The following is a 25,961-nucleotide window of genomic DNA, read 5'->3' as shown; positions in this document are numbered from 1 at the left end:
GCGTGAAAAAGAAAAAGGATGCTAATGGAAAGGAAAAGTAAGATCCATTTGAGTATAAGGGCTTCAGTCTTCAATGGCTTTTAGTTTCACCTAATCTAATTATTGGATGTTCACATTTAAATACTTACTTTTACCTCCCCTCCCCTTCAAATAATTTTCTCACTCTTATTTTTTTTTAATTTATTTTTATTATCTCTTAATTAATATATGTACCTACCACCCGATATTTAATTTAATTTTTTTTTTTATTCCATCCATTTTTTGATTAATTGATTTGAATAGCTGGATTTAATTGCTAAAATAATAATAATTATATCATTCGATAGCAGAGGTCACGTAGGTGCCGTCCACAGCTTCATACGTAGTTCGTGTTAATCAAAGATTCCCACATTTAAATGAATTACATCTATTTTTAAAAACATTATTTGTCACTAAATATGTTGATTTAAATTAAGATAATGTATTTCGTTGCAGTTTTATTTCATAATTTCAGGTTTAATAAATTGCCGTATTTATTGAACCTCATGTTCACCCGCCGCACACGACACAATTCTGCAGGAATTTGTGGTTGTCGTGTTTCTAAGCAAGACATTCTCCACTAAACCTAAGAAAAAATAGTTAATAATATTTATTAATTGTTTTTTTTTTCTTCTCTATCTGTCACTTTTGATGTTTTTAAACTAATAAATAATGATCATAATTATATTTGAGCGGAAAGTTTATGACTACTTTATGCCACATGTATCCATTTTCATGATATGATTAAATGGTTTAATAAATTCAATCAAAATTATCTATAAATTAAAATTGCATTTTGTTTTTCCAAATAAAATGTAAGAAAACAACTTATAGTATAAAAATATGAATATTATTTATTTTGTTAAATTTGTTATATTTTAGAGCTTCTAATTATTAGAAGATGAAGGTGAAAATAATTTTTACTATGATTAACATCAAAGTATTAGTTAGGGAGGTTTTGAATATATTAAAATATAAATTCAAAATATTCTTATTTAAAATTTCTGACGTGGACTCAAATTTCTGGACCCGGATAGTCACCTTAGTGGGCTGGAAAATTCGGGCCTTCGGATTACAAAGCCCACGATAGCTCCTTCAGTATAGTGCAGCCCCATATTACCAACTCCATTTCAACGGGAAAAAACTAAATTAAAGAAAAAAAAAAAGAATTTTATTTTGTTTGAAAAATACCTATATTCCTTCATACTTCATGTTTTTTTAAATTTAGAAAAATAAATAAATAAATAAATCTGCATTTATATTTTAGTTTGTCTAGCTTTTATGAACTTCTTCCTTTATTTTTCTTTTTTTTTTAAGAAAAATAAAAATAAATAATGCAGTTTTAAACCGAACGGCATTTAAATTATATTAATACTTTTCCATCATTATTATGATATATTCTACGAGATTGATTATCATAGACGTCGGTGTGACAAATATATAATTATCATATTCAAAAAGAAAATTTATGATATCTAAATAGCTAAGGCTATAAAGAGAAATGGCTGAAATTTTGTGGCCGATGTGGATTTTAAAATTTTGGACTTAGATATTTGAGAAGAACTAACACTATTTGTGGCCTGGAAATGTTCAAATATGGATGAGATTTATGCGGTTAATTTTTAAGCTGCACATATATATTGAAAAAAAAAGAAAAAAGAAAAAAGAAAAAAGCATCCATTATATCCATTATACTTTCTTTGTTATTTTTTTTTTATTTTTTTATTTTTTTATTTTTTTATTTTTTTACCTTTTCTTAGTTTTGAAGATTTTTTTTTTTACTATTTAAAAAATATAATATTTGAGAGTTTTTTTCCGTCTAAATTAAGAATAAAAATAAATTATAACTCAAATTTAACGGTATAAAATTTAAAGAAATCATCACAAAAATAAATTTTAATTTTTATGAGTATATTAGCCCGTTATTAATTTACATGAAATGAGGTGTAATTAAAATTTTCACCTAAATTCTAATATCAAATAAGACCGATTATCATAATTTTAATAAAAATTTCTTTGGAAGGTAAATTATTTAAGTAAATAATAAATGGTTGCAGATTTGGAAGTGTGTGGGAAAGATAATGACTGGAGGGAAATAAATGAAGCAACGGACGAGCTCAAATGCTGAAGCTCCTGTGAACGGATAAAACAGACCGGAGAGAGAATATGGCGCTGGCAATGGCGCTACGTAGGCTTCCTTCTTCCGTTGACAGGCCCCTTCGTCACCTCCTCCATGGCGGCTCCTTCTGTTATCTGGTCTCTTCCTCATTCTCTTCACTCTACTTCCTCTTTTGTATTCATGTTTTTTCTTTTACTATGAATGAGCTGCTCACTACTACGAGGTGGAGAAATTTCAGTTTCGCTAATTAAGATCAGTTACTTTGTGTTCATCGTCTCTTTCTTTTTCATATCAAGAAACAGATGAAATCAACTAGATGGATTACTGTATAATTCGCAGTCTTATAGTTATAATCCTTAACCGTTTTATTGGTTTTATTATTATCCTGTTAGTCTTCTTTGCCCAACGAAGCTGTCTATGATAAGGAGAGACCGCGCGTTCCGGTAAATCGATGTCTCTTTTTCTTATCTTGTTTATACTCGCAGTTCATGTCTGAATTTAGCTTATGGTAGCGTATTTTACAGTGGCCTAAGCAATTGAATGAACCGCTCGAAGTAATAGATCCGGAAATCGCGGACATAATCGAACACGAAAAGGCCAGACAATGGAAGGTAGAATAGTTTCTCTGTAGAAGTGTGCTATGTGGATTTTGTTGGCAGTGCTAATTATTCCTTGAGTTGGCTGAAGAGTTTGATGCTTATTTGTTCTATCAACATCATGAAATTAAAATCGGCTATGTTGTGATGAAACGAAATCCTATGGTACTAGTACTTTGCGAATTCATTTCATTGAAAGCTAGCTGAACGCTAAACTCGATCCATTTGAAGAATTTGCTTGGCTCAGGCTATTCCACTGGATAAATTATCTTCATATTTACGTTTTTGTTAGCTTCAGTTCCTTTATGTTAGTCAGCTAACCGCTGCCTTTCGTAGATGGTATTTTCATATATTTTTAGATTGAAGTGTTTTATTTCTCTTTGAAGTTCAATTTTCAGTGGAACCATAATCAATTTTATATTTGAAGGGCCTGGAACTCATACCATCTGAGAACTTCACTTCCGTTTCCGTGATGCAAGCAGTTGGATCTGTTATGACTAACAAATACAGCGAAGGATATCCTGGTGCTAGATACTATGGAGGAAATGAGTACGTGGAAGCCATCATTAAAAAATTAATATCTTATTGTTATTTGATGGCCATAGCTTAAAGTAGCCAATAACATTTTTTAAATTCTCAACTTCAATTGTTTCCTGGTGCAGAACTGAAGATTTTGTTATTACTAATTTCAAGTTCTAAATTGTAGGTACATTGACATGGCCGAATCCTTGTGCCAAAAACGCGCTTTGGAAGCTTTTCATTTGGATCCAGCAAAATGGGGAGGTATTTGAAGTAATTGTGTGGGAATAAGGAGTGCCTAAAATCATTAGCTAGCATGTATATCTTAAATGAAGTGTCGTAATGCCATTGGTTTATGAGAGGTTCACATATGCATTGGTTAGAAATGTTTAACTGGGAAGTTTTCTCGGTATTTCACAAAAGGATTTTAATTGTCTATCCTCATTTTATTGCAGTGAATGTCCAATCTTTATCTGGTTCTCCATCCAATTTTCAAGTTTATACTGCATTGTTAAAACCACATGATAGAATTATGGCACTTGATCTTCCTCACGGTGGACATCTCTCTCATGGTTACCAGGTGCCTGTTACTTTCTAGAGAACTCTTTGTTGATATTAGCCTGTATATATATATATATATATATATATATATTCAATTATATATTTCTGGTCAATCAGTTGATCCTGTAGAACCAGAGCAGCGCGATTTCATCGATAAATATCAGTAACATCTTGTTAATGCGTTCTGTTTCTCTGAGTTAATCTTGAACATTGTTGAAACTTATTCCTCTAACCATTTTACCATAAAAAAGATCCTTGTTCGTAAATAACTTTTTCGGCCCTGTTTAGTTAAAAATTAAAAAGACTTATTTTGTGTGATTGTGCAGACTGATACCAAAAAGATTTCTGCTGTGTCTATATTTTTTGAGACAATGCCGTACAGATTGGATGAGAGCACTGGCTACATTGACTATGACCAGGTATTATGAAATTTGTTCTCATGGCCCTTGTAGCTTCCCTAAATGGTCTCAAGCAAAATCCTAAAATGTATTGCCGATCAGACTTTTAATCATTTTCACTCATCAAATGTTTTTGAAAGTTTTACCGGAGTTTAATAATAGTTTAGCGGAATATGAAACTGCAGATTTGGACTTACTGGATTAGTCATATAATTCTAATCGGTGGAAATTGAGTAATTAAACTTTGTGAGTCCTGTCATTGACGCATTAAACTACTTATGGCAGTTGGAGAAAAGTGCTGCTCTTTTCCGACCTAAGTTAATAGTTGCTGGTGCTAGCGCTTATGCACGTCTATATGATTATGCACGTATACGCAAGGTAAATTCCTCGAATTTCATGTGTGTGACATGGTAGCATTTAAATTATATGGAAAGTTGTGGTCTTGCTCTGAAGCCACATCTTGGATGGTCCAAGGCTCACATCTGCTATCCCTCCCACAGGTCTGTGATAAACAAAAAGCTATAATGTTGGCAGATATGGCACATATCAGTGGATTAGTTGCAGCTGGCGTTATCCCTTCACCCTTTGAATATGCTGATGTTGTAACCACCACAACTCACAAGTCACTTCGTGGGCCACGTGGAGCCATGATTTTCTTCAGGAAAGGGGTGAAGGAGATAAATAAACAAGGCCGAGAGGTACTGTTATTTTGTTTTTCATAAGAAGTACAAATGGTATCCTTGCCATTAGTTTTTCTACTAATATTCATTGTTCTCACTATAGGATAGATTGATTTTTCAAAATTTTCTGAATTGCAAATCTACCGGCTATTATATGAAGTTATAACTAATAACGTCAATATCTCTTGCATTCCCCGAAGGTGCTATATGACTATGAAGACAAAATCAATCAGGCTGTCTTTCCTGGTCTTCAAGGTGGTCCGCACAATCACACAATTGCTGGTTTAGCGGTTGCGCTGAAACAGGTTGGCTTGATCATAAACATGTTCTTCTTATGAATTTTACTTGAAAATGTTCGTAGTTACCTTGTCTTATGCACCTACAGTATTGCAGCACTAGATTGTTGCACCAACTAGACTTATTCATACTTTTCAATTCCTAATGATAATACCAGGGAACTGATGGGAAATTATCCTACAATGAAGTGGGATGGAGAAAGTTATGTGAATGCGATCCCAATTATCTGTGAGGATGGGTTTCAAAGGGCTATATGGTCCAAGCCGATAACACTAACTCTATATGTAGGAAATGTTAATGTGAAAAAATGTATAAGAAAATTTGTAATTCTGAAATCATAATACCAGGCAATATGGAATTTCTGAAAATGGACATCAAAGAAAATGGTACCTAAAACTTTTACTCTCGTCTCTGCTTATGATTAATTGTAGATGTTTCTCATATAAAATAGTACCTAAAACAATCGCAGGCTGGCAGACAAGTTGACAAAAGTTGATGCGAAGAATTAGTTACAGTGACGAAATATTAGTAACCACTCTAATATAATCTTTTATGGATGTAGGCGACAACCCCAGAATACAAAGCGTATCAAGAGCAAGTTCTTAGGAATTGCTCAAAATTTGCAGAGGTATCTATATCTATTTCTATGAGATTGTCACTCAAGACATTTTCATATCAGGTACTGAGTTTATTTAACTTGCTGCGATATTTTGGCTGACTATATTCATAAAATAATGCAGTCTCTCGTTGAGAATGGCTATGAACTTGTTTCTGGTGGAACTGAGAATCATTTGGTTCTAGTCAATTTGAAGAATAAGGTAAGAGACACTACTTCCTCTAATCTAGCCACTTGAAGAAACTTTCTTGCTTCCGAGTTCTTGATGAATTGAAATGCTTATAGTTAGCATAGCTCCGTGTTAATAGAGGACTAAAATTAAACTAATAATCTTATGTTTAGTTTTCCCTCAAGAAGATACTCTCAATAGAAAAGTAAACATTAGACTATTATTTAAAATAACTCCGTACAGGGTATTGATGGATCAAGAGTAGAAAAGGTGTTGGAATCAGTTCATATCGCAGCCAACAAAAACACTGTTCCTGGAGACGTCTCAGCTATGGTTCCTGGTGGTATCAGAATGGGTATAATATTCCAAAACTGAGAAACCCTTTTCTGATACGTTTCTATTACTTTAGCTGATATCCATCTATCATTCAGGAACTCCGGCTCTTACTTCCAGAGGATTTGTTGAGGAGGATTTCGCTAAGGTAGCAGAGTTCTTTGATGCTGCAGTGAAGATAGCTGTAAAGATCAAAGCAGAATCTAAAGGTTCCTAAAGATCTTTTTAATTTAATTTTACGGACACTTGGCATTTATTTATTCTGGCCAATTCTGGGGTAACTCTCCTAACATAAGATTTCTCATCTTGTTATACCAGGAACAAAATTGAAGGACTTCTTGACCACTATGCAGTCTACACCTTCCATCCAATCCGAGATTGAAAAGCTACGATATGATGTTGAGGAATATGCAAAGAAATTTCCTACAATTGGTTTCGAAAAGGAAACTATGAAGTACAAGAGCTGAAAAAGAAGTCATGTCTGGTATGAGATCATTATAGAAGATAACTGGATAGTTGTTTTCTTTGTTTCAAGGAAGACTCTTAAAGTTTGGAAGATTATAAATTCTTATAAAATACCTAAAAACAAAAACTATATATTTTTTTTAGTTTTGAAAAGTTAGGCTTAGCTTTTGAAAATTTTAAAAAGTTTAATAATCTTTTTAACGAGACAAAATAAAGTGGAATCAATTATAGTTATATATGTTTGCTGAGATCTGAAATGCTGGTGTTCTCTAATATGCGTGGAACAGGGATGAAGCAGTCAAGAAATGGTAGCGAAGAAACTAAAGGGCCGTATGTCAAGTGTGTAAGATCTAATTATTTTGAGTGCTTAAGTTTAGCAGATTTTGATTGGGCCTGAGATGTATATATGCATATTGAAGTTATCAAACCAAATAAACTGGCCTGGTACCAGCGACTTTCTTCCTTTCTCAATAGTTCGTCATAAGATGTTTATTTATAGCCTTTACTTTAAAAAATAAAAAGTAAAAAATCAAGCACAAATTATTTTGATTTTAGATTTTTTTAATAGAAACCTAAAAGCAAAATATCCATTGAAAATAAATGGGGCCGGGAATCCCGGTTTAAATCGAGAATGATGAAGAGGGTGTGGAAGAGATTTTTACTCTTAGATAAATGGGACCAAGAACGAAAATTCTTTTTTATCAAGTTCAAATGCATATACAATTACATTTTTATAACTTTTTAAGATGACCTATTATATTATATTTAAGTTAATAATCCTAAAGTTTGTTAAAATTATATTGTAATATTAAAAATTTAATTGTGTTAGAAATGTGGTTGGTAGAACATTTTTTTCTATGTGTGAACATTGTATTAGATTTTGTTTATATTTTTTTAATAACTATATTGTGAAATGAAAAAAATATGGAGAAAAATTATCTACAGAGAACTCAATCCTTGCATTGCTCTCATCCTTACAAAAGCATATTCATTGTTGAGATTGATTTGATTCTCATAAAAATAAATGAGAAATATTACGAGATGGAAAATGAAAAAAAAAAGGTAAAAATGAGAATGAGGAATGTTTTTCGTCCTTCGCTTAGGAGATTAAAGTATATAGAAAAAAAAAACCCAAATAATATAAGGTTTTATCACATAGTTTTGTTCGATTGTTTTATCCCGTGCTATTTTTCTTGGTGTTAATTTTTTTTTGTATTTACATAAATATTAATGGTTGATTTATAGTTACCTTAGACATAGTTGAATATTATACATTCAAGTGAAAGTTTGGTAAGGCCCAACGTTTCACCAAATTAAAAGAAAAGTTCTCAAAAAAAAAAAAAAAAAAAAAAAAAAACGTAAAATCCACTACACGATGGTAGAGCGGCACCGGCCAAAGCAATCACCAACAACAATAAGTTGTTTACAATGCAATTTTCTAAAGATTCATCGACAAAATAAAAATTGAGATAATACTTGTCTACGTACACGTGTCAGTATTTTTTCAATATTTACTCTTTGACTTTTATTTTTAACCTTGGTTTTACTTGCAGAAAAAATAAAAATTAAATACGGTTTTCATTGTAAGGATTAAGTTTTGTTGATGATGGTAAAGCCCGGTCCACCCCTCCAGCACAATCAAGTCGCTTCGGCTGGTGGTGCTGTTGAAACTGGAAGAATCCAAGCGATTTGCCTCTTGGGATCTGCGCATCTGAGTTCGCGGCATAGATAAAATCTCGGCGGTGGACGAAATACACTTTGGGCGATGGCTAGAGCTGGAGGAATTACTAACGCCGTAAACGTAGGGATAGCGGTTCAAGCTGATTGGGAGAACCGCGAGTTCATATCTCATATTTCAATTAATATTCGTCGTCTCTTTGATTTTCTCGTCCATTTTGGTAATCATCCTTGTTTCTCTCTATGTTCCTTTTGTGTTCTCTTACATCTATCTGTTATTGAGTGTTAGATCTCGTTATTTGATATTTGAACTTGACATTCTTGGAAATTTCCTTATATGAAATATCTGATTTGCTTAAGTTGTTCTAATTAGTTTCCTTTTAAAAACGATGCATTGGTGGTAGTCTGATTCTGGAACTTTTGATTCCTTCATTTTAAGATTGAGAATTGCATCCCATGGTTCTTGATTTTTTCAATGAAGCGACTGTGATTGTTTTATCTTCCGGAAATTGGTTGGCTGAGCATCAACATGCCCTACGGGAATGATATGGAAATTAGAACTCAGTAGTGCTGTATTTTACTTGATGATCGGTTTTTAGGAACAGGAATATCCAGGTTTCTAACTTATTTCCTTGTTCAATCAGAGGCAACAACAAAGAGCAAGTTGGCATCTTTGAACGAGAAGCTCGATACGCTGGAGCGGCGGCTTGAAATGCTTGAAGTCCAAGTCAGTACTGCATCTGCTAATCCATCTCTTTTTACCACTTAAATGTTTACTCCACCTTGTATAAAAAGAGATAGCCCCCTTGTATCTTTTATCTTGTTTTCGTTGGTGCAAACAAAATATTAGGATCTTCCGATCTTGTGTAACCCAGTTTATGAGTTCAAATTGATAGTAAAGCCATATCTGTCTGGTGCTCGTGCTTTTATGCCGATCTACTTGAATTCAGATATATGTTGTGTGCTTAGACTAAGAATATTTACTATTATGATAAGAGGGAAAAGTATATTTGATGTCAATGGACCAAGATGACTGTTCGTTGAGCCTGTTACCATAGCATTGTTGCATTAGAACTTAACTTCTCCATGATTGACAAGATTTTCATTTTAGTTTCTTTGGCTCAACTTTGTTCATGTTTGTTTCATGGGATGTGATTTCTCAATAGCGATGCATTTCATAAATTCACCCAAGATTAAGTAAAGGAATATGGATATGCAAGCGACCCAGATCCATTTGAATATGAACCTTCCTAGTATGGATATAGTTTATTATATCTCCTGAATTTGTTTGTCCAAACTCAAGAACTTCATAGCTGTTATTTGAACTTCGGTTTCTCCGAGGAAATAGAAAAGTCATTCCTTTACTGAAGTTTCACTGATGTAAGAACTTGGTTTTCCAATACAAGAAAAACGACGGCAATTGTAAGAAAATTTCATTCTGAATTGATTCAGCAATATGAAAAAGGAACCAGTTCGTTACCACATCCTTGATTCTTCACGTCCTCTGGTTTTTGGATGCAAAACGAAGTATTAGGTAGAATAAAATCCTATAAAGCACAGCCCAACCAAGCATCACCAGCACATTTTCCCACTTTTTGGTTGAATCAGTTTTGATATGGAGACTCTCCAATATGTTGATACCAGTAATAACAGTCCCGTTCGATTGATTCCCGAAAAAAATGGAAGTCTGATACTCATTCATCAAAAGCCCTTCATATGGATATGTCATCGTGGAAATCTTGTTCATCCACTTCCAGTAAGGAGGAAGGTCGTGGCTGTTTAAGAAGTACCCGCAAAACAAGAAAAAGAGGGCAGTGAAAGCAATCACAGCTGCATATCCCAAGATATAGTTCGGTACTACTGAGCTAATGAATACAACGAATGAGTTTGTTGAAAGAAGGGACATGTAGAGGACTATCAGGAAGTATATGAAAGATCCTCGAAGTTTCAAAGCAAACCAAACTATCCCAGCATAGACCAGAGCTTGCAGGGCAAGAAAAGGCAGGTGAGTAAGCAGCCCAGCTATGGTGTACGATGATGCTCTGTAAGCATTGTGGGAAGTTTCGCGGATGAAAATGAATCGTTCTTGTATGAATGCTGGGACAGCATCATTGGAAGAGAAAAAGAAGAGACAGACGGTAAAGATGAAGAAGCTGAGACGGTCTGTAATTCCTTGGGTATTCTCTTTAGGTTTCATAAACATTGTAGCCATCATAAACCCCATAACTGTGAGGACCATCATCCTTGAGAGGAACAGCTCGGGGGTTCTTGAGATGATATTGAAATTTCTACGCATAAGAATCCAGGTCTCAGAGAAGAATGAGTTTGAAATCTTTTTGGCAAGGTTATTGTGAAGAGTTGGAGCAGATTTTGAACCGATATTTGAAGTCAGGTAGTCATTTTCATTCACTGTGTAATCACTGCTATGAGGTGTTGGTGTGCCATGCAGGACATCAGATGAATATGCATAAGAAGCAGACGAACTGCAAATCAAGAAAAACTGGAGATTATAGTTCTGAGTAGTAGGCTTTGATGCTGTTTTGAATGTATTTTAACAGTAATGTTAATGAAATGCAACTTGTAAGCAATTGAATTGGTTGATTGATTTGATGTACCTCATTTGATTATGCAGCTTTGCTCCTTGTTGTCTTTGTGGCAGCTTCAATGCCTGCATAACCACACTATTATTCGCACTCCATGATCTTGATGTATTATAAGGGCTTCTCAAACTATGACCGTAATCATTCAACGCACGGGAATTAGTTTGCAAGTGGAGCCGTTTTCCAGTTATAATGTTGCTCCACTTATCTACACCAGACTGAAAAGATGAAGTCGGCGAGGCTTGTATGGTAGAAAGTGAAATCTCTTCATCAGTCAAGTGGGGTGGTTTAGTTCCTGTTCTAGCGAACTCAGCCAGTGCCTCCACTCCAAATTCAGATTGATCATATGCTCGAATAACATCCATAAGATATTCAATTGGGCTTTCTCCTTGAGGTACTTTTCTCTTCATTTGACTGAGATGGTGATTAACATCCTTTGGTGGCCCTTGAAACATAAGCTGCCCTCGAGCAAGGACGATGAGATGGTCAAAGAATGATAGGATTCGAGACGATGGCTGGTGGATTGTAAGGATCACAGTGCTGCCAGTGCGAGCTATGTTATGAACCTTTTCAATGACACTATAAGCACTGGTGGAGTCTAGTCCTGAAGTTGGCTCATCAAGGAAGAGCAGTGATGGCCCATGGATGATGTCCACCCCAATTGATACTCTTCTTCGTTCGCCACCAGACACCCCTCTTGTTCCTTCATCTCCAATATACGTGTTTCTAGCCGACTACAACCAGCAACCAGTAAATTCATTGGTTAGATATTGAAATATTGCAAGAACAGAAAAAGGAAAAAGCCAATGATCTGCTTACAGATAACCCAAGCTGCTCAATCAAGTTCTCCACCCGATGTATTTTTTCACTCGATGGAATTGAACCTAGCCGGAAGTCTGCCGCAAACATCAGAGTCTCGTAAACAGTGAGCTTGGGGAAGAGTCTGTCATCTTGCATGATATATGCAGAAGTTCTTTTAATCAAACCTGGGCTCATTTCCATGCCATCCAAGGAGACTCTACCCTTCAGGCTTCCACTTGCAATTCTTCCCGCGAGACCATCCAAAAAGGTAGATTTTCCAGCCCCACTGGGACCTAGTACTGCGGTGACACTTCCTTTTGGTGAATACCCCGAAATTCTGTGCAACAAGTCTACTTCTTGCTTCACAAGCTTCCCTTCATGTTCCTTGTCTTTTATCACAGTATAAGTAAGGTCGTAAAACTCAAGCCCACCGTTAAACTTTGCAGTTCTTCCAATGTCAATCGTTGTATCACGACGTTGGCCACCACCACCATGTGCCATGTTTCCTGTTTACTGTAGCGAGCTTTGTAAGAATGAAAACTAAAACAGCATTGAAAAAGGGAGATGAAGGATTTCAGGTACGTTTTATTTTCCTTCTTTGGGCGTTTCCCAATTTTTTGGCTTAAGGAGGCCGAAGGGGAGTTAAATGGAAGCTAAGGCTAGGTGGGTCAGCGTAGAAGAGGAGCAAAATCCAAAGTGGGTATCAAATTCCATCTTCGAAGAATCCGTAGGGGATCGTATTGGTTCACAAAGAACAAGAAACTTTCTAGTTTTCTTCATCGCCTGGTTTTTGGCTTGTGCCTAGCGTTTGTGTTTTTCATTGGAATTCCTGTTGGGATTAACATCCCGACGACAGGTGGGATTTGGAGTTTGTCATTTGTGACCACGACAGAATTGCAACCACGTTTTGCTTCTGTCATCAGTGTAGGAAAAATCTGTCTACATTGGCAGTAAACAAAAGGAAAATACAGTTTACAATCTTGAAGCAATGAGGTCGTTATTATGTTATCTATTTGATTATGAACTTGAATATATGTTGCAATTTAAGTTCTACGGTTAAATTTGTCAGTAGTTCTTACAGGATTGGACTGCACTTTACTGACTGCTCTACCTAGAGAGGCTCAACTCTAAGGTAAATATTGAGTTCTTACCTGAACTAAGGATCTAGTATTAAATTTGCTGTAAATGTTGATTTGTATTGTACCTAAATTACATAATGTAGATTACAAATATTATCATATTTACTTGATGTGACAGAAACAATATTTAAGAAATAAATTAAGATGAAGAAGATAAGCTTGATGAACTTTCATATGAATGTTCAGAAGAACCTCTAACTTTATTATATAACATCTTTTCCTCATAGATACCTTTAGTTTATGGCTTACATAATGATGAAGTTTAAACAGAGAAAGGTTATCTAGAAGGCGAACAGCCAGAAGGGGTCACAGCACCAGCAGCACTGGTCAACGAGACAGCAGCAGCATAGCGCAGCAAGACTGCAAACCATGAATAACTCCCCAACAAGAGAAAGGAAATGTTAAGTTGTTTAAACAGAGGAAAATGAGTAATATTTAATTTAAGTGGGGTTGGTTGGATTATTGAAATTACCAAGCCTCCAGGCATCCCGGTCCCTGCGGAGGAGCGGCTGCATAGTGTGGCGGCGCCACCACCGGAGGCGGTGGCCCCTGATAGTAACCTCCACTGTAGTAGGGATAAGCGTACTTGCTATGGCTCTGGCTCTGGCTCTGGCTCTGGCTCATCTTAGCAAAGCTTGTTTGGTCTTTTGTTTTGCCGATGGATTGATCGATCAGTTGATATCAGCATTTGGCTTTGTGTTGGTTTCCATCAGAAAGTCGCACAACGTGGTGAAATATTGGTGACAGGTACCCATTCTTGCCGCCTCCAGAATAAACGTGTGACATATCCCATCACCGAAGATTCAAATATTTAAAATTCAAAAAAAAAAAAAAAAAAAAAAAAAAAAAAAAAAATCTATTAGATATAATATTAAATTACACGGTAAGATTTCACGTCGGTTGGAGAGGAGAACGAAGCATTTCTTGTAAGGGTGTGGAAACTTCTCTCTAGCATACATGTTTTAGATACGTAACAAGTCAAAACACACACACTATCTGCTAGCAATAGACTTGAGCTATTAGTCACAATTGAGGTAAATTTAGTAAGACGATTACAAGCAACAAATGAACTTACAAGACCTGAATTGACAGAACATGCTCTAAATCTCCCAAGCTTATTATATGATCACCAAGAGGAATCACTCTTTTTCCATATTCATCAGCCATACTAATATGGTTACAAGGATCCACCAATATGCTGCTTTCAGCTGCTTGCTGTCTCTTTACATGCAAGCGCTCAAAGCCAATCAGCTGCCGTTGAGGACTGCCTCTCAAGACCTTTGGAAACTCAGAGAACAGCATCACCACATGGCTCCCATCAAACTCACCAATGTTGGTCACTGATAACTTAACGTAGAATCTCAGCAAATCACAGGATTCTACGTCCTCAACTTCCATATAACTCACATGAGATACTATTTTTTTGCTAGACTTTGCCTTAAAATTCCCTAAAAGACTCAACTTCTGTGGTGCTGATAACAACTTATACTTGAAACTTGTATAACTCAAGCCTTGTCCGAATCCATAGACTCTATCTCCTGTGTAGAATCGATATGTTCTACCGGGGTAACCACGAGATGGGTCGGCTCTCATATGCATATCGTTCATAGGAACATTGGTGAATGACTGTGGATACCATGTTACAGGCAATCGTCCACCTGAGAATTCATCAAGAAGAATATCAAGTGGCTTGTGTGCTATCAGTAGTAATCTTGTGAAGATACAAACCTGGGTTGATGTCTCCAAAGATGACTTCAGCTAGAGCTTTTCCACCAGATTCTCCGGGGTACCCGATCCAAAGAATGCTTGCAACTCTTGAGTCCTTTTTAGCTAAAGATATATCAAGTGGCCCGCCACCGGTGAGCATGAGAATGATCGGTTTCTTACTTACCGATGCCAAGGAAGATATGAGGGTCATTTGTTTACCGGGTAGTACAAGACTAACTCGGTCTAGATCTTCGTGTTCTTGAGATAAATCAAGTCCAGCCACTACAATAACAAAATCAGCTTTTTTGGCTATAAGAATTGCTTCATCGAATCCATCATCTGATGCACAAGACACGTCGAGGCAACCCGATGCGAAGAATATCGTTTCAACATATTCTTGAAATCCCTCAAGAGGACTCATTGGGCTGCAGGGAACTCCTGATCAACAAAACAAATATTGTGATTGCTTTAGCTCACCAAGATGAGTGATTACAGAAGGAACAAAGCAAGCACATAAAGCATAACCTACCTACATAATCTCCAAGCAAATTGCTCACATTGTTAGCCAAAGGTCCAATAACAGCTAACGAAGAAATGGCATTCTTATTCAATGGAAGAAATCTATTTTCATTCTTCAAGAGCACAATTCCTTGCCTTGCAGCTTCAAGAGCCAGAGTTTTGTGTTGTTCAGTGCAAACATTTTGTGCTCCCAGCTCCCCAAACTTCCCCTCTCTTGGATCCCCATCAAACAGACCAAGACGGATTCGAACCGAAAACAGATTGAGGAGAGCACGATCTATCTCTTCTTCTTTCACCTTCCTCTGATCGACCGCGGATTTAGTATTCCGAAGCATGAATGTTCCACAGTTAATATCCATTCCTATAAGCAATAACGTTCTTATCATGACTTCAATGACATAGAGGTAGCTAATCCATGGCAGGCATAGCAATACCTGCTTTGAGAACATCAGCTATAGCATCCTCACGGTTGTTGGTGTAATTTTGATATTCAAAAACTGTAGCTACTGCATCACAGTCTGAGGTGATGTACCTTTATTTGATTGAAACAAGGGATAAACCCAAAACAGGTTATTAACTCGTTCATATAGAGAAGTGGATAGATATTCAAAGTTCCAAATCCAGGGAAGTGTTTACCCTTTGAAGCCCCAATCAGTTCGAGCTTTCTGAAGAAGTTCGGGCTTCGCACATGCAGGCACCCCATTAACCGCATTGTAAGAACACATCAAACAGCTAGCCTTTCCTTGTTGAACACAGCTTCGGAATGGTGGTTGATATGTATCCACAAGGTCTTGCTCTGTTACCTACTAAAACGAGGACATTCAATTATGTTGTACCAATAGCGGAAACAAGATCGAATGTACACACTTTTACAAACAGAAATTAAATAAAGAGACAAAGATTTACGTAGTTCGAAGAGAAGAAATTCCCCTACATCTACATGTAGCAACCAATCTTTATAATCAAAGTGTTTACAAGTGAACATCTATCAAAGCAAAGCTCAAATCAGCTGTGCCCTCACAATAAGAATCAAGATGATTATGTATAAACAGTTGAGATCATAGTGGGTTGTTTCAAATCTTGATCAGGAACCAAATTACTCGAATGAACAAAGCTAAGATTGGTTGATGAACTGCGAGAAAGAAAGGAAATCTTACCACAGAATTGAAGGTATACCTAGTGAAATTCTTCCATTTCTCCAAGTCGTAAGCAGTAAGATGCTTGCAGCAAGCGGAGACCATTAAACTTTCCATCCCATCATCTTCCTCCATTGGACCAATTGCACGTTCTCTCCTCCAATTCCCTCTCTGAAGGCCTCTCACAAACTCAATCGAATAAGCCGAGGCGACCATGGGGTCTTCACCGGGAGTTTCCTGGCCTCTTCCCCATCTGGGATCCCTAAAAATGTTGATGTTAGGGGCCCAAATTGTTAACCCACATTGCCCAACATTGAACATTGCTCTAGCCTCGACTCCGATCGCCGACCCAATTAAGTACCATAGAGTCCTATTAAATGAAGCGGCAGTGACGAGGACTTGTGGAAAGGTCGTGGCCGAACTTATGGGGCCGACGAAGGACACACCGGGACCGTTGGTGGCTACGCCGTGGAGCCCCTCGGACCACCACTCGTATGAAGGAATGCCGAGCCGAGGAATGGCAGAGGCGTTATTTGAGAGCTGTTGGATCTTTTCTTCGAGAGTAAGCAAGGAGACTATGGACTGAGCTCTGACTGTGACGGAGAGGGATTTGTTGCAGAAGGGATAAGGACTATTAAGAGACGGATTACATGGAAACTGGAGCTCTGAGGATGATATGGAGTTGATGTTGCAGAACTGGAACAAGATGAAGAAGAAGAGGATCGATTTCCGCAAATTTGACATATCTTAGCATGGGATCTTAAGAATTTTGAGCTCCAAGAGAATGAAACAGCCAGTGGAGCTTAATGAGCAGTCATGGCCGCCATTGATTCATTCAATCGCAAGAACAGTAATTTTCCTTTTTTCTTGAAATGGGTCCATTACAGATGAAGTATCTCATTTGATATATTCATGAAATGTAGAGATGGACGATTGCGTTGAAGCATTTGAATTGCAGCGGGCGATGGAACAATCGACTTCATAATTATATCCTAATATAAAAATTTGATGATCCAGATTTCCCAATCCGGTGATTTCGAATCTCAAAAAGGCTTAAAATCTTTGATTTGCATCAAAGTATCGATCAGATCGAAAATAGATAATAAGTAGAAGAAAACATTGGATTAACAATATGATCAAAGCCGGAAAGAGAATCTGATAAGGATATGGGCCAATATATTGTTACTGAAAATAGGCCAAAGATTGTGTGAAAACAGGCCAAGATTGGGCCACAATATATTGTTATTAAAAAATGGGCCAAAGATTATGTTAAAAACGGGCCAATATTGGGCCACGATATATTATTAAGTAAAATGGCCCAAAGATTGTGTTGAAAACGGGCCACGATTGGACCACAATATATGTTACTGAAAATGGGCCGAAGATTATGTTGAAAACGGGCCAAGATTGGCCACAATATAGTTAATGAAAATGGGCCAAAGATTGTGTTGAAAACGGGCCAAATTGGGCCACAATATCTGTTACTGACAATGGGCCGAAGATTGTGTTGAAAACGGGCCACAGTTGGGCCACAATACATGTTACTGACAATGGGCCAGAGTGTTGAAAACGGGCCAACATTGGGCCACAATATATGTTACTGAAAATGGGCCAAATATTGTGTTGAAAACGGGCCACGATTGGGCCAAAATATGTTACTGAAAATGGGCCAAAGATTGTGTTGAAAACGGGCCACGATTGGGCTAGCAGTTAGTAAATCAATCTAACCAACAGGCCCAAGCAGTACACAACTTAAAACCGTGTGGCGTATCGGATATTAAAATGACGTGGATAAATACCCATAAATGAGTAAGACTTTATAGTTCATTTTTCTTTCCTTATTTTCATTTGCAGCTGATGTGGAAGAATTAATTTTAAGATTCAAACAATAAACATTAATTTTACATTATTCTTTTAATAAAAATATAAAAATTGTCAAAAGTGCCCTTTTTCTTCCATTATTGCTGAACTGGCATCCATGATTGAATTAATTTCATTTAAGTTCATGTATTTCTAAATTTAAACAGTAAAGCTCGTGGTTATCTCATGGTATGGTTGGATGTAGGTTCAAAATTCACATGTCCTCACCTTAAAATTCAAATTCGACATGCTTTAACTCTTACCTCCTTATAGACCCACGATCGTTCCTTTAACTAGCCAATGTGACGCTCTTTCCTAACGATCCTCGTAATAACATTAGGGAAGGAATAGTAAGGACATCATTTTGAAATGTCATAAATCCATGTCGCTCTCGAAGGCACAGATGCAGAAGAAAACAGTCAAACAAAATGCCAAGATTGAAATCATAATAAAATACAAAACCAGCTGTAAAATTAAATCATTGAACTTGGTGTTGTTTTGTTCAAACAAGGCATACAACTTGTTTGTATCTCAATCTTCAACTACACAATTATTTAATGCCATCTTTTATTTTATTTTTCTCTGCTCCTTCCTTTTTTCTGATGGGTACCGTTCAAAATCCCATAATTTTGAGAGCTTTTCCACATTAATCATCTCAAGAACACAAACTTAATGCTGAGATAGAAACCCAAACATGTTCATCTTAAATTCAATCACAAAATTGCATGAATTCAAGTTTGTGGATCACAAGACTGTTGAGCTGTGGATGAGCCAAACTTATATCTGATCGAGAACTATCTGACATTTTTGTCTTCAAAACTGTTTGGCAGAGTTATTATGATGAAGGCTACGGAAAAGTTGAAGCTAAGCTACTATTGAACTGACATAAATAATTGGACACACACAACATCATGTTTTTTTTTTTTATGAGTATTCCAACATCCAAACGCCGTTTAAAAGATTCAAATCTGAGAGTCAATGAAATATGGGTTTGGGCAAAAGTTCAAAAAGAAAAGGAAATGAGCTCGTTTATCTTATTGTTGTCATGTTTGATGTTCTTATTATAAACAAAACCCTAAATATTCTATGCATTATGTTATAACAAAACCCTAAAACCCTAAATATTCTATGCATTATGTTATAACAAAACCCTAAAACCCTAAATATTCTATGCATTGTGGTATAACAAAACCCTAAAACCCTAAATAATCTATGCATTGCATCATTTTGTTTGGATATTGCAAATCTTTCCCAACCAATCACTTTCTTGCCAAATTTGTTCTTTGAAAACACCCATCTTCATATATGTTTTTTGTTTTTTTGTTTTCTTCTAGGTCGGGTCAAAGTCAAAGTCAAAGTTCAATGCTAAGTTCCAAAATATTTCTAAAAAAGATTACTTTAAAAGATTTGTTCATTCATGTCTTTTGTCATTCATGTTTTTAGTAAGACAATTCAACCAAACCAAACATGTTAATAATTCTTTTTAAGTAATATGCGAAATGAGAAATTTAAACCTTACAAATGGATTATTGTTGAGCTATATTCTTTTAGCTTAAAATAATAGGTTTACTCAAAACATAGATTAAAAGAAATTTCAATCCAATAAACATTAATGCTTAAGCTGGTTACCGTTGCCACGTGATGCTGACATGGCATCCACGTGAGCATACTAGTGAAAAATAATAACAAAAAAAAAAAGATAATGGAAGAATGGAGTGGGGGTTGGTGATGGCAATTTCAGAGGGCATTATATTAATATTCAAAAAGCTAACGGCCTTTTCTTCTCAATAATGCTCCGCCCGACATAAAATACTTACCTTACCACCTCATCAACTTTACAATATATCAAAATTGCACCTCAAACTATAATATTTTAATGCATCTTTCTACGTAAAAAAACCCCCACATTTAAAAAACGAGTGATACCCATTGAGATAAATACATAATATCATAAACAATCGAGTTAGGTTAAACTTTTATAATAAATAACCTATCCTAATACGAATATAAATAGTCATATTATAAAGACGATAATCAAATTCTTGCCGGATTAGGGTCATCATAATTAAAATATATTATTAATTGTTTAAAAAAATAAGAAAAATTGGAAAAAAAACAACCTGGGACAGGGATACTATTACAGGATGGTGTTTTTTTTTTTTTTTTTTTTTTTTTTTCAGATTTGTGGGTCAAAGCTATCTTGAGTTGTTTATTTGAATAAAGAGAACAAAATTTGTCTGATTGATAAGTTGGGTGAAAGAGACATAAATTCACAGGCGAGAGAGAAAATCTCAAAAAGTAGATTCCTTTTTTTTTTTTTTTTTTTTTTTTTTTTTTGTTTCCATAGGCCCTAGCCGGCTAGCCCTACCCTCAGTCAGTACATCACCATCATTTTCTTTTTCAAATAACCCTTCCTTTTTCCTTTATAATGTTTATAATATTTCCCCAACTTGGTGCAATTCCATGTTCCTACTACTCTGTTTTGCACTTTCTTCACACCCAAAGAGGGAAGCAAATGGAGCTCACTCAATATGGTTTCTTAGAGGAGTTATTAGCTTCAACGCCTTGGACCTCCTCCTCCTCCTCCTCCTCCTATTCAAATGGGTTCAATGATTTCTTCCCAAATGGCTCGAATTTCAGTTCTTTTGATGAAATTCCCCAAATGGGTACCTCTATTTCACCCCATTTTCCCGGTTTTCAAACGCCTACTGACTTTTCTTTCGCCGACCAACACCTCTACGGCAGTTTTCTTGAAGGGTTTGCATTGCCGGAGGTGGATTCTTCATCGTACACTAAGAACAACGAAACCCCACCATTTGTTTCGCTAGAGGAGATTAGTGAAAAGAACAGTGGTTTCCCTCCGACGGCGATGGAGGAGGAAGAATTTGGTTTTATGGAGTGTGAAGCGGCACCAAATGTTTGCAAACAGGAAATGGAGGTAATGGGTGGGCGTGAAACTAATGATTCTAAAATGGGTGTGGCAGAATTGGGGAAAAGAAGAAGCAACAAGGCTAAGAAGCTTGATGGACAGCCTTCGAAGAATTTAATGGCGGAAAGAAGAAGAAGGAGACGGTTGAATGATCGGCTTTCAATGCTTAGAGCAATAGTTCCTAAAATAAGCAAGGTCAAAATGAATCCATACCTTTTTCTTGTTCTGTTCTTTGTGTCTTCTTAGAAATTTCCATGATTTTTTCTGTACTTTTGCATGTAAACCAGATGGATAGAACGTCTATTCTTGGAGACACGATCGATTACGTGAAAGAGCTGCTTGAAAGAATCAATAACTTGAAAGAAGAAGATTCAAAGCATGCAAGTCTAAATGGGATCTCCAAGGAAAGGAAGTCCAATGAAGTTCTGGTGAGAAATTCGTGTCTGTCACTGTTTAGTTTCAGTCCGCCATTGTTGAGTTAATGATAGCAGTTTTGTTGTCGCACAGTTCGACGTTGAAAGGAAGGAGATGGAGACTCGGATCGGCATTTGCTGTACGACGAGGCCAGGATTATTGCTATCCACCGTCAACACATTAGAGGCATTGGGCCTAGAGATTCAGCAGTGTGTTATTAGCTGCTTCAATGATTTCTCAATGCAAGCTTCTTGTTCAGAGGTTTTGTTTCTTTCAATATCTTTCAATATCTGGCCGTCTCTTTTTCTGAATGAAACAATGTTGGTTCTTTTTCTGTGTCAGCAGGGAAGTTCTCTGAAAGCAGTGCCGAGTTCTGATGATATAAAGGAGGCATTGTTCAGAAATGCAGGCTATGGAGGGAAGTGCTTGTAGTGAAGAACATTCATGGCGTTCTTCAAATAACTGATCTGGAAGGCTTTTTCCAATAATTAATCGCGATTAAACTTTGATATACTGAAAATGTCACTCCAATAATGTACTGAACCAGATGAACTAAAGAGTTCCATTTCTTATGATAATAGCTTGTTCTTGTTTTCCAGACTCTTTCATTACTCAACTGTACAATCAATTAGCAAACCCCCAACGCCTTCATAAAACTGTGGTTTACATAGATTACACCTTCTAAAATCTGATTATACACATCATACATGAATGGATGTTTTCATATTTCATCTTCATTTTTGCTATCGACATTGTCATATAAATCGTCGTCGAAATCGGGAGAATCATTCATGCCATTGGCTTGCAAGTGTTGTAACTGATGGATGGCATCCCTTGCATCAGAAATCAGAGCATTTTTAGCAGCTCTGAGATCATTAGTTCTTTCAGCATGGACTTCCTTTAAGCCCTTCTCTTCGGAGATGCATTTTTTTGTGCATTTTGCCATTGATTTTCTCTTTGCCTCCCTGCAATGTAACTGGTCGATATACTTCTCGTGCAAGGCTTTGTTCTTGATCTGTTTCAGTACCGGTGGACTAACGACTCTCTCAACTGAGCTGCTAAATCTCGAAAGGGGCTTCTTGTGATTTGACAAGGATCTCTCATGGAGGAATCCTTGGTTTCCCTGCAAATCCTTGGTGATAGAGAGTTGTTTACTAGGTAGAGGAGAATGGTTAGAGCGATTAGCATTTGGCTCGAGTTGTGAGAACAAATCGGCCTCACTGCTAACGGCCCTCTGGAACTTCTTCTCCAACAAATATCTCACAGTCTTCTGCGCATTTTGGCTTCTCTGAGTCTTGCGGATAGGCTTTCTAGATTTCGTGCCATTAGGATTTAGAAGCTTATCCTCCGAAAGAGACGAGAGTTCAATTTGATATGATTTTGAGCTCTGTGTTCTGGATCGAGGTCGAGGTTGAGGAGGGGTCAAATGGTCGGAATGAACTTTATCAAAGCAATCTTGGGCAGACTTTCCAGGCACCTGTGAGTTGCAATCCACATAACACAAGGTTAAAAAGTAGATTTAGTTTCCTTTTTTCAACAGAATGATCAAAAGATATTGCCAGCCAGAAAATTAGACTTCACGGACCTACTAACCAACTAAGGCAATGAACTTTCAAGAAGAAATTGAGAAACAGAAAAGAAACGTGGTAAAAAAAAAATTTATGAACACCCTAGGGCAATACTTAAACAGTGCATTTTTGTATTTACACCCTACGGGTCGTGTCATGAATAGGAAAACTACATCAGCTTCCATGTTAGAAATCCTGGCCCATTGCGAACCGAACGTTAATGGAAAAGGGGAGTTGATATCAGTATCTTCATTGAGTTCATCATGTCCAAGTTATCATTATCAAAATTAGCCATTGTTAATAAAAATTCAGGGGCTAAATAGACATACACTTGATGGTTAAGTAACTAAATTTGTAATTCGCCCAATAAAGCTCTTAAATACTATCAGCACAGCCAAAGTGTACCTTCTGAAGTGCAAAAAAGAATACTGATACACTAAGTATCAACAGCTGCACATAGCACCACTAAGTATCAACACAATCCTATGCATAGCAACTTTTGTTCTAAAAGAGATCCAACTCGAATCAACCTCTAACACATTTCAATTCTCAATTATTTCTTAGAAAACTGTTCATAATATAATGCAAAAACAGTAGTGTATCAAATGTCTATTAGTGAAAACGATAGACAAGCAGTAAAGTAAGGCGTCAAATCTAATATCAAAAGCTAAAGAAGAGGAAATACCAGTTTGGAAACCTTCTTCCAAAATTGGGGAGTGGGCTTGGCAGCATAATAAGCTCTCTGTAATGCGGCTTCCTGTTCTTTAGTCCACCCTTGTCTAATCCCAACCACACCATCCTCTCGCTTTCTTTTCCTTATAGCCACCGACTTCTTTTCCATTTCACCACCAACTACTTCTGTTCCGCCACCTTCTGTTGCAATACCCTCGTGATCAGCAGAATTTCCTTTCCTCCTCTCTCCTCCTTCTACCACATTTTCCTCATGTGAGCTTTCCCTCGTAACAACATTCTGGACATTCAATAACACTGCTTTCTTATCCGAACTCCTGGATCTCTCCCGTTTCCGGCTACTTTTCTCGAGAGCATCTTGCTGGCCCAGAACAATTTGGGGTTTGACGATACTTTGATGCCCCTCAACTTCATTATTGACTCTTGGATGCTTTAAATCTTTCGAACGCCCTCCGAGAGTAATTGAACTCTTCGAAACTTTTGTGTTCTTCCCATCAAGCGCATTGTCAATCTTCGACGCATAGGATAACCTAGAGGACCGTCTTGGAGTTTTCATTTTCTCAATCCCATTTTCGAATGTCGAAGACTTTCTCGACCCTGTATTTGAATGCTTTAAATCTTTCGAATGCCTTTCGAAAGTAATTGAACTCTTTGAAACTTTTGAGTTCTTCCTCTCGAGCACATTGTCAATCTTCGGCACACAGGATAACCTAGAGGACCGTCTTGGAGTTTGTATTCCTTCAAAACCGTCTTCGAATGTTGAAGACTTTTTCAACCCTGTATTTGAATGCTTCAAATCTCTCGAACACCCTCCGACAGTAATTGAACTCTTTGAAACTTTTGCGTCCTTTCCCTCGAGCGCATTGTCAATCTTGGGTGCATATGATAACCTAGATGACCGTCTTGTAGTTTGTATTCCCTCAAACCGGTTTTCGAATGTCGAAGACTCTTTTGATCCTGTATTTGAATGCTTTAAATCTCTCGAACGCCCTTCGAAAGCACTTGAACTCTTTGAAACTTTTGAATTCTTACCCTCGAGCGCACTGTCAATCTTCTGCGCATATGATAACCTAGAGGACCGTCTTGGAGTTTGTATTCCCTCAAACCCGTCTTCCAATACCGAAGACTTCTTCGACCCTACATTTGAATGCTTCAAATCTCTTGAACGCCCTCCGAAAGTAATTGAACTCTTTGAGACTTCGGCGTTCTTCCTCTCAAGCGCATTATCAGACTTCGGCGCATGTGATAACCTAGAGGACCGTCTTGGAGTTTGTATACCCTCAAGCCCGTTTTCGAATGTCGAATCCCTTTTCGACCCTGCATTTGAATGCTTAAAATCTCTCGAACGCCCTCCAAAATTAATTGAACTCTTCGAAACTTCTGCGTTCTTCCCCTCGCATGCATTGTCAATCTTTGGCACACATGATAACCTAGAGGACCGTCTTGGAGTTTGTATTCCCTCAAACCCATTTTCAAATGTCGAAGACTTTTTCAACCCAGAGTTTGAATCTTTGTTTTCACTCGAAACAACACAAGGTTTCTTCAATTTTTTCGGGGTATTTACAAGAACCGGTTTGGGGGTTTTAGGAGAAACATTCTTTGAAGGACTGAGACAAGTGTGGGAAGGGTGTACCTGGCGAATTGCAGAGTGAGAACGGCGGGGCTCCGTGAGCGTGGGAGGTGAAATGTCCTTCTTTTGAAGAAATCTCAGAGATCTTCGTGTAGAAGGGCATTCGTGTTGCCCTGGGGGTGCAGTAGGAGCAAGAAGCCTTGGAGATCTTCGTAGAGCTTTGATATCCACGGAGCTGGCGATGGAGTTTGAGCTGGGCATTCTCACAAACAGTTTGTAGGCATCCTTGGTTTGAATGTTAAGGAAATCCGCGCTACCACCAGGAAACTATAAAAAATAAAATAAAATAAAATAAAAAATCTATCGGCTTTATCATAGGCCCAATACTGACATTTTGTTGGGCTGCTTGAAATTAATTCTAATGGACCAAAATCAATTTTTTTTTAATCTTTCAACTAAATTTAAAAGGAAGAGAAAACATAACAATAAAAAATAAATAGTTTGGGTTCTTTTTTATTATTCGGTATTATTGTATAAATTATTTCAATTTAGTTTCTTATATTTTTAGCATTTTTCTAAT

The 25,961-nt window shown here is 36.9% G+C and overlaps 6 protein-coding genes across 7 annotated transcripts; 3 read left to right on the top strand and 3 right to left on the bottom strand.

Annotated features, from left to right (window-relative positions):
• The first annotated feature begins 2,105 nt into the window (after positions 1-2,105).
• LOC111782303 (serine hydroxymethyltransferase, mitochondrial) lies at positions 2,106-7,242 on the top strand. Its single transcript, XM_023663162.2, has 16 exons — positions 2,106-2,274; positions 2,530-2,580; positions 2,662-2,748; positions 3,161-3,282; positions 3,440-3,516; positions 3,708-3,832; positions 4,140-4,232; positions 4,497-4,589; positions 4,712-4,909; positions 5,092-5,196; positions 5,751-5,816; positions 5,929-6,006; positions 6,217-6,328; positions 6,405-6,515; positions 6,625-6,790; positions 7,059-7,242. The coding sequence occupies exons 1-15, from the start codon at positions 2,185-2,187 to the stop codon at positions 6,771-6,773; spliced, it is 1,557 nt and encodes a 518-aa protein (XP_023518930.2). The 5' UTR covers positions 2,106-2,184; the 3' UTR covers positions 6,774-6,790; positions 7,059-7,242.
• Positions 7,243-8,320: 1,078 nt separating this feature from the next.
• BRK1 (BRICK1) lies at positions 8,321-9,383 on the top strand. The gene is made up of 2 exons (XM_023662791.2): positions 8,321-8,669; positions 9,093-9,383. The coding sequence occupies exons 1-2, from the start codon at positions 8,537-8,539 to the stop codon at positions 9,215-9,217; spliced, it is 258 nt and encodes an 85-aa protein (XP_023518559.1). The 5' UTR covers positions 8,321-8,536; the 3' UTR covers positions 9,218-9,383.
• A 560-nt stretch (positions 9,384-9,943) lies between these two features.
• Positions 9,944-13,347, bottom strand: LOC111782024 (ABC transporter G family member STR2). Its single transcript, XM_023662790.2, has 4 exons — positions 13,220-13,347; positions 11,868-12,355; positions 11,064-11,782; positions 9,944-10,931 (listed from the first exon to the last, which is right to left on the bottom strand). Exons 2-4 carry the CDS (start codon positions 12,348-12,350, stop codon positions 9,944-9,946), a joined length of 2,190 nt encoding a protein of 729 aa, XP_023518558.2. The 5' UTR covers positions 12,351-12,355; positions 13,220-13,347.
• A 481-nt stretch (positions 13,348-13,828) lies between these two features.
• Positions 13,829-17,431, bottom strand: LOC111782220 (putative beta-D-xylosidase 6). Its single transcript, XM_023663046.2, has 6 exons — positions 16,372-17,431; positions 15,851-16,017; positions 15,649-15,746; positions 15,225-15,575; positions 14,717-15,133; positions 13,829-14,646 (listed from the first exon to the last, which is right to left on the bottom strand). The coding sequence occupies exons 1-6, from the start codon at positions 17,092-17,094 to the stop codon at positions 14,060-14,062; spliced, it is 2,343 nt and encodes a 780-aa protein (XP_023518814.2). The 5' UTR covers positions 17,095-17,431; the 3' UTR covers positions 13,829-14,059.
• Positions 17,432-20,611: 3,180 nt separating this feature from the next.
• LOC111781068 (transcription factor bHLH61) lies at positions 20,612-22,151 on the top strand. 2 transcript variants are annotated; one of them, XM_023661476.2, is made up of 4 exons: positions 20,618-21,334; positions 21,427-21,567; positions 21,647-21,814; positions 21,899-22,151. In XM_023661476.2, the coding sequence occupies exons 1-4, from the start codon at positions 20,639-20,641 to the stop codon at positions 21,983-21,985; spliced, it is 1,092 nt and encodes a 363-aa protein (XP_023517244.2). In that variant the 5' UTR covers positions 20,618-20,638; the 3' UTR covers positions 21,986-22,151. The 2 variants fall into 2 exon arrangements, with proteins under 2 accessions (XP_086976426.1, XP_023517244.2); XM_087120300.1 differs by having other exon boundaries at positions 20,612-21,334; positions 21,647-22,151.
• A 30-nt stretch (positions 22,152-22,181) lies between these two features.
• LOC111781067 (Homeodomain-like superfamily protein) lies at positions 22,182-25,708 on the bottom strand. Its single transcript, XM_023661475.2, has 2 exons — positions 23,807-25,708; positions 22,182-23,030 (listed from the first exon to the last, which is right to left on the bottom strand). The coding sequence occupies exons 1-2, from the start codon at positions 25,640-25,642 to the stop codon at positions 22,275-22,277; spliced, it is 2,592 nt and encodes an 863-aa protein (XP_023517243.2). The 5' UTR covers positions 25,643-25,708; the 3' UTR covers positions 22,182-22,274.
• Between the last annotated feature and the right edge of the window lie 253 nt (positions 25,709-25,961).

Source organism: Cucurbita pepo, chromosome 19 (assembly GCF_057944985.1).
Source record: "Cucurbita pepo subsp. pepo isolate OVF chromosome 19, ASM5794498v1, whole genome shotgun sequence".
NCBI classification, from domain to species: domain Eukaryota; kingdom Viridiplantae; phylum Streptophyta; class Magnoliopsida; order Cucurbitales; family Cucurbitaceae; genus Cucurbita; species Cucurbita pepo.
The sequence above is the reverse complement of the archived record's forward strand: the minus strand, read 5'-3'. Positions and strand labels throughout refer to the sequence as shown.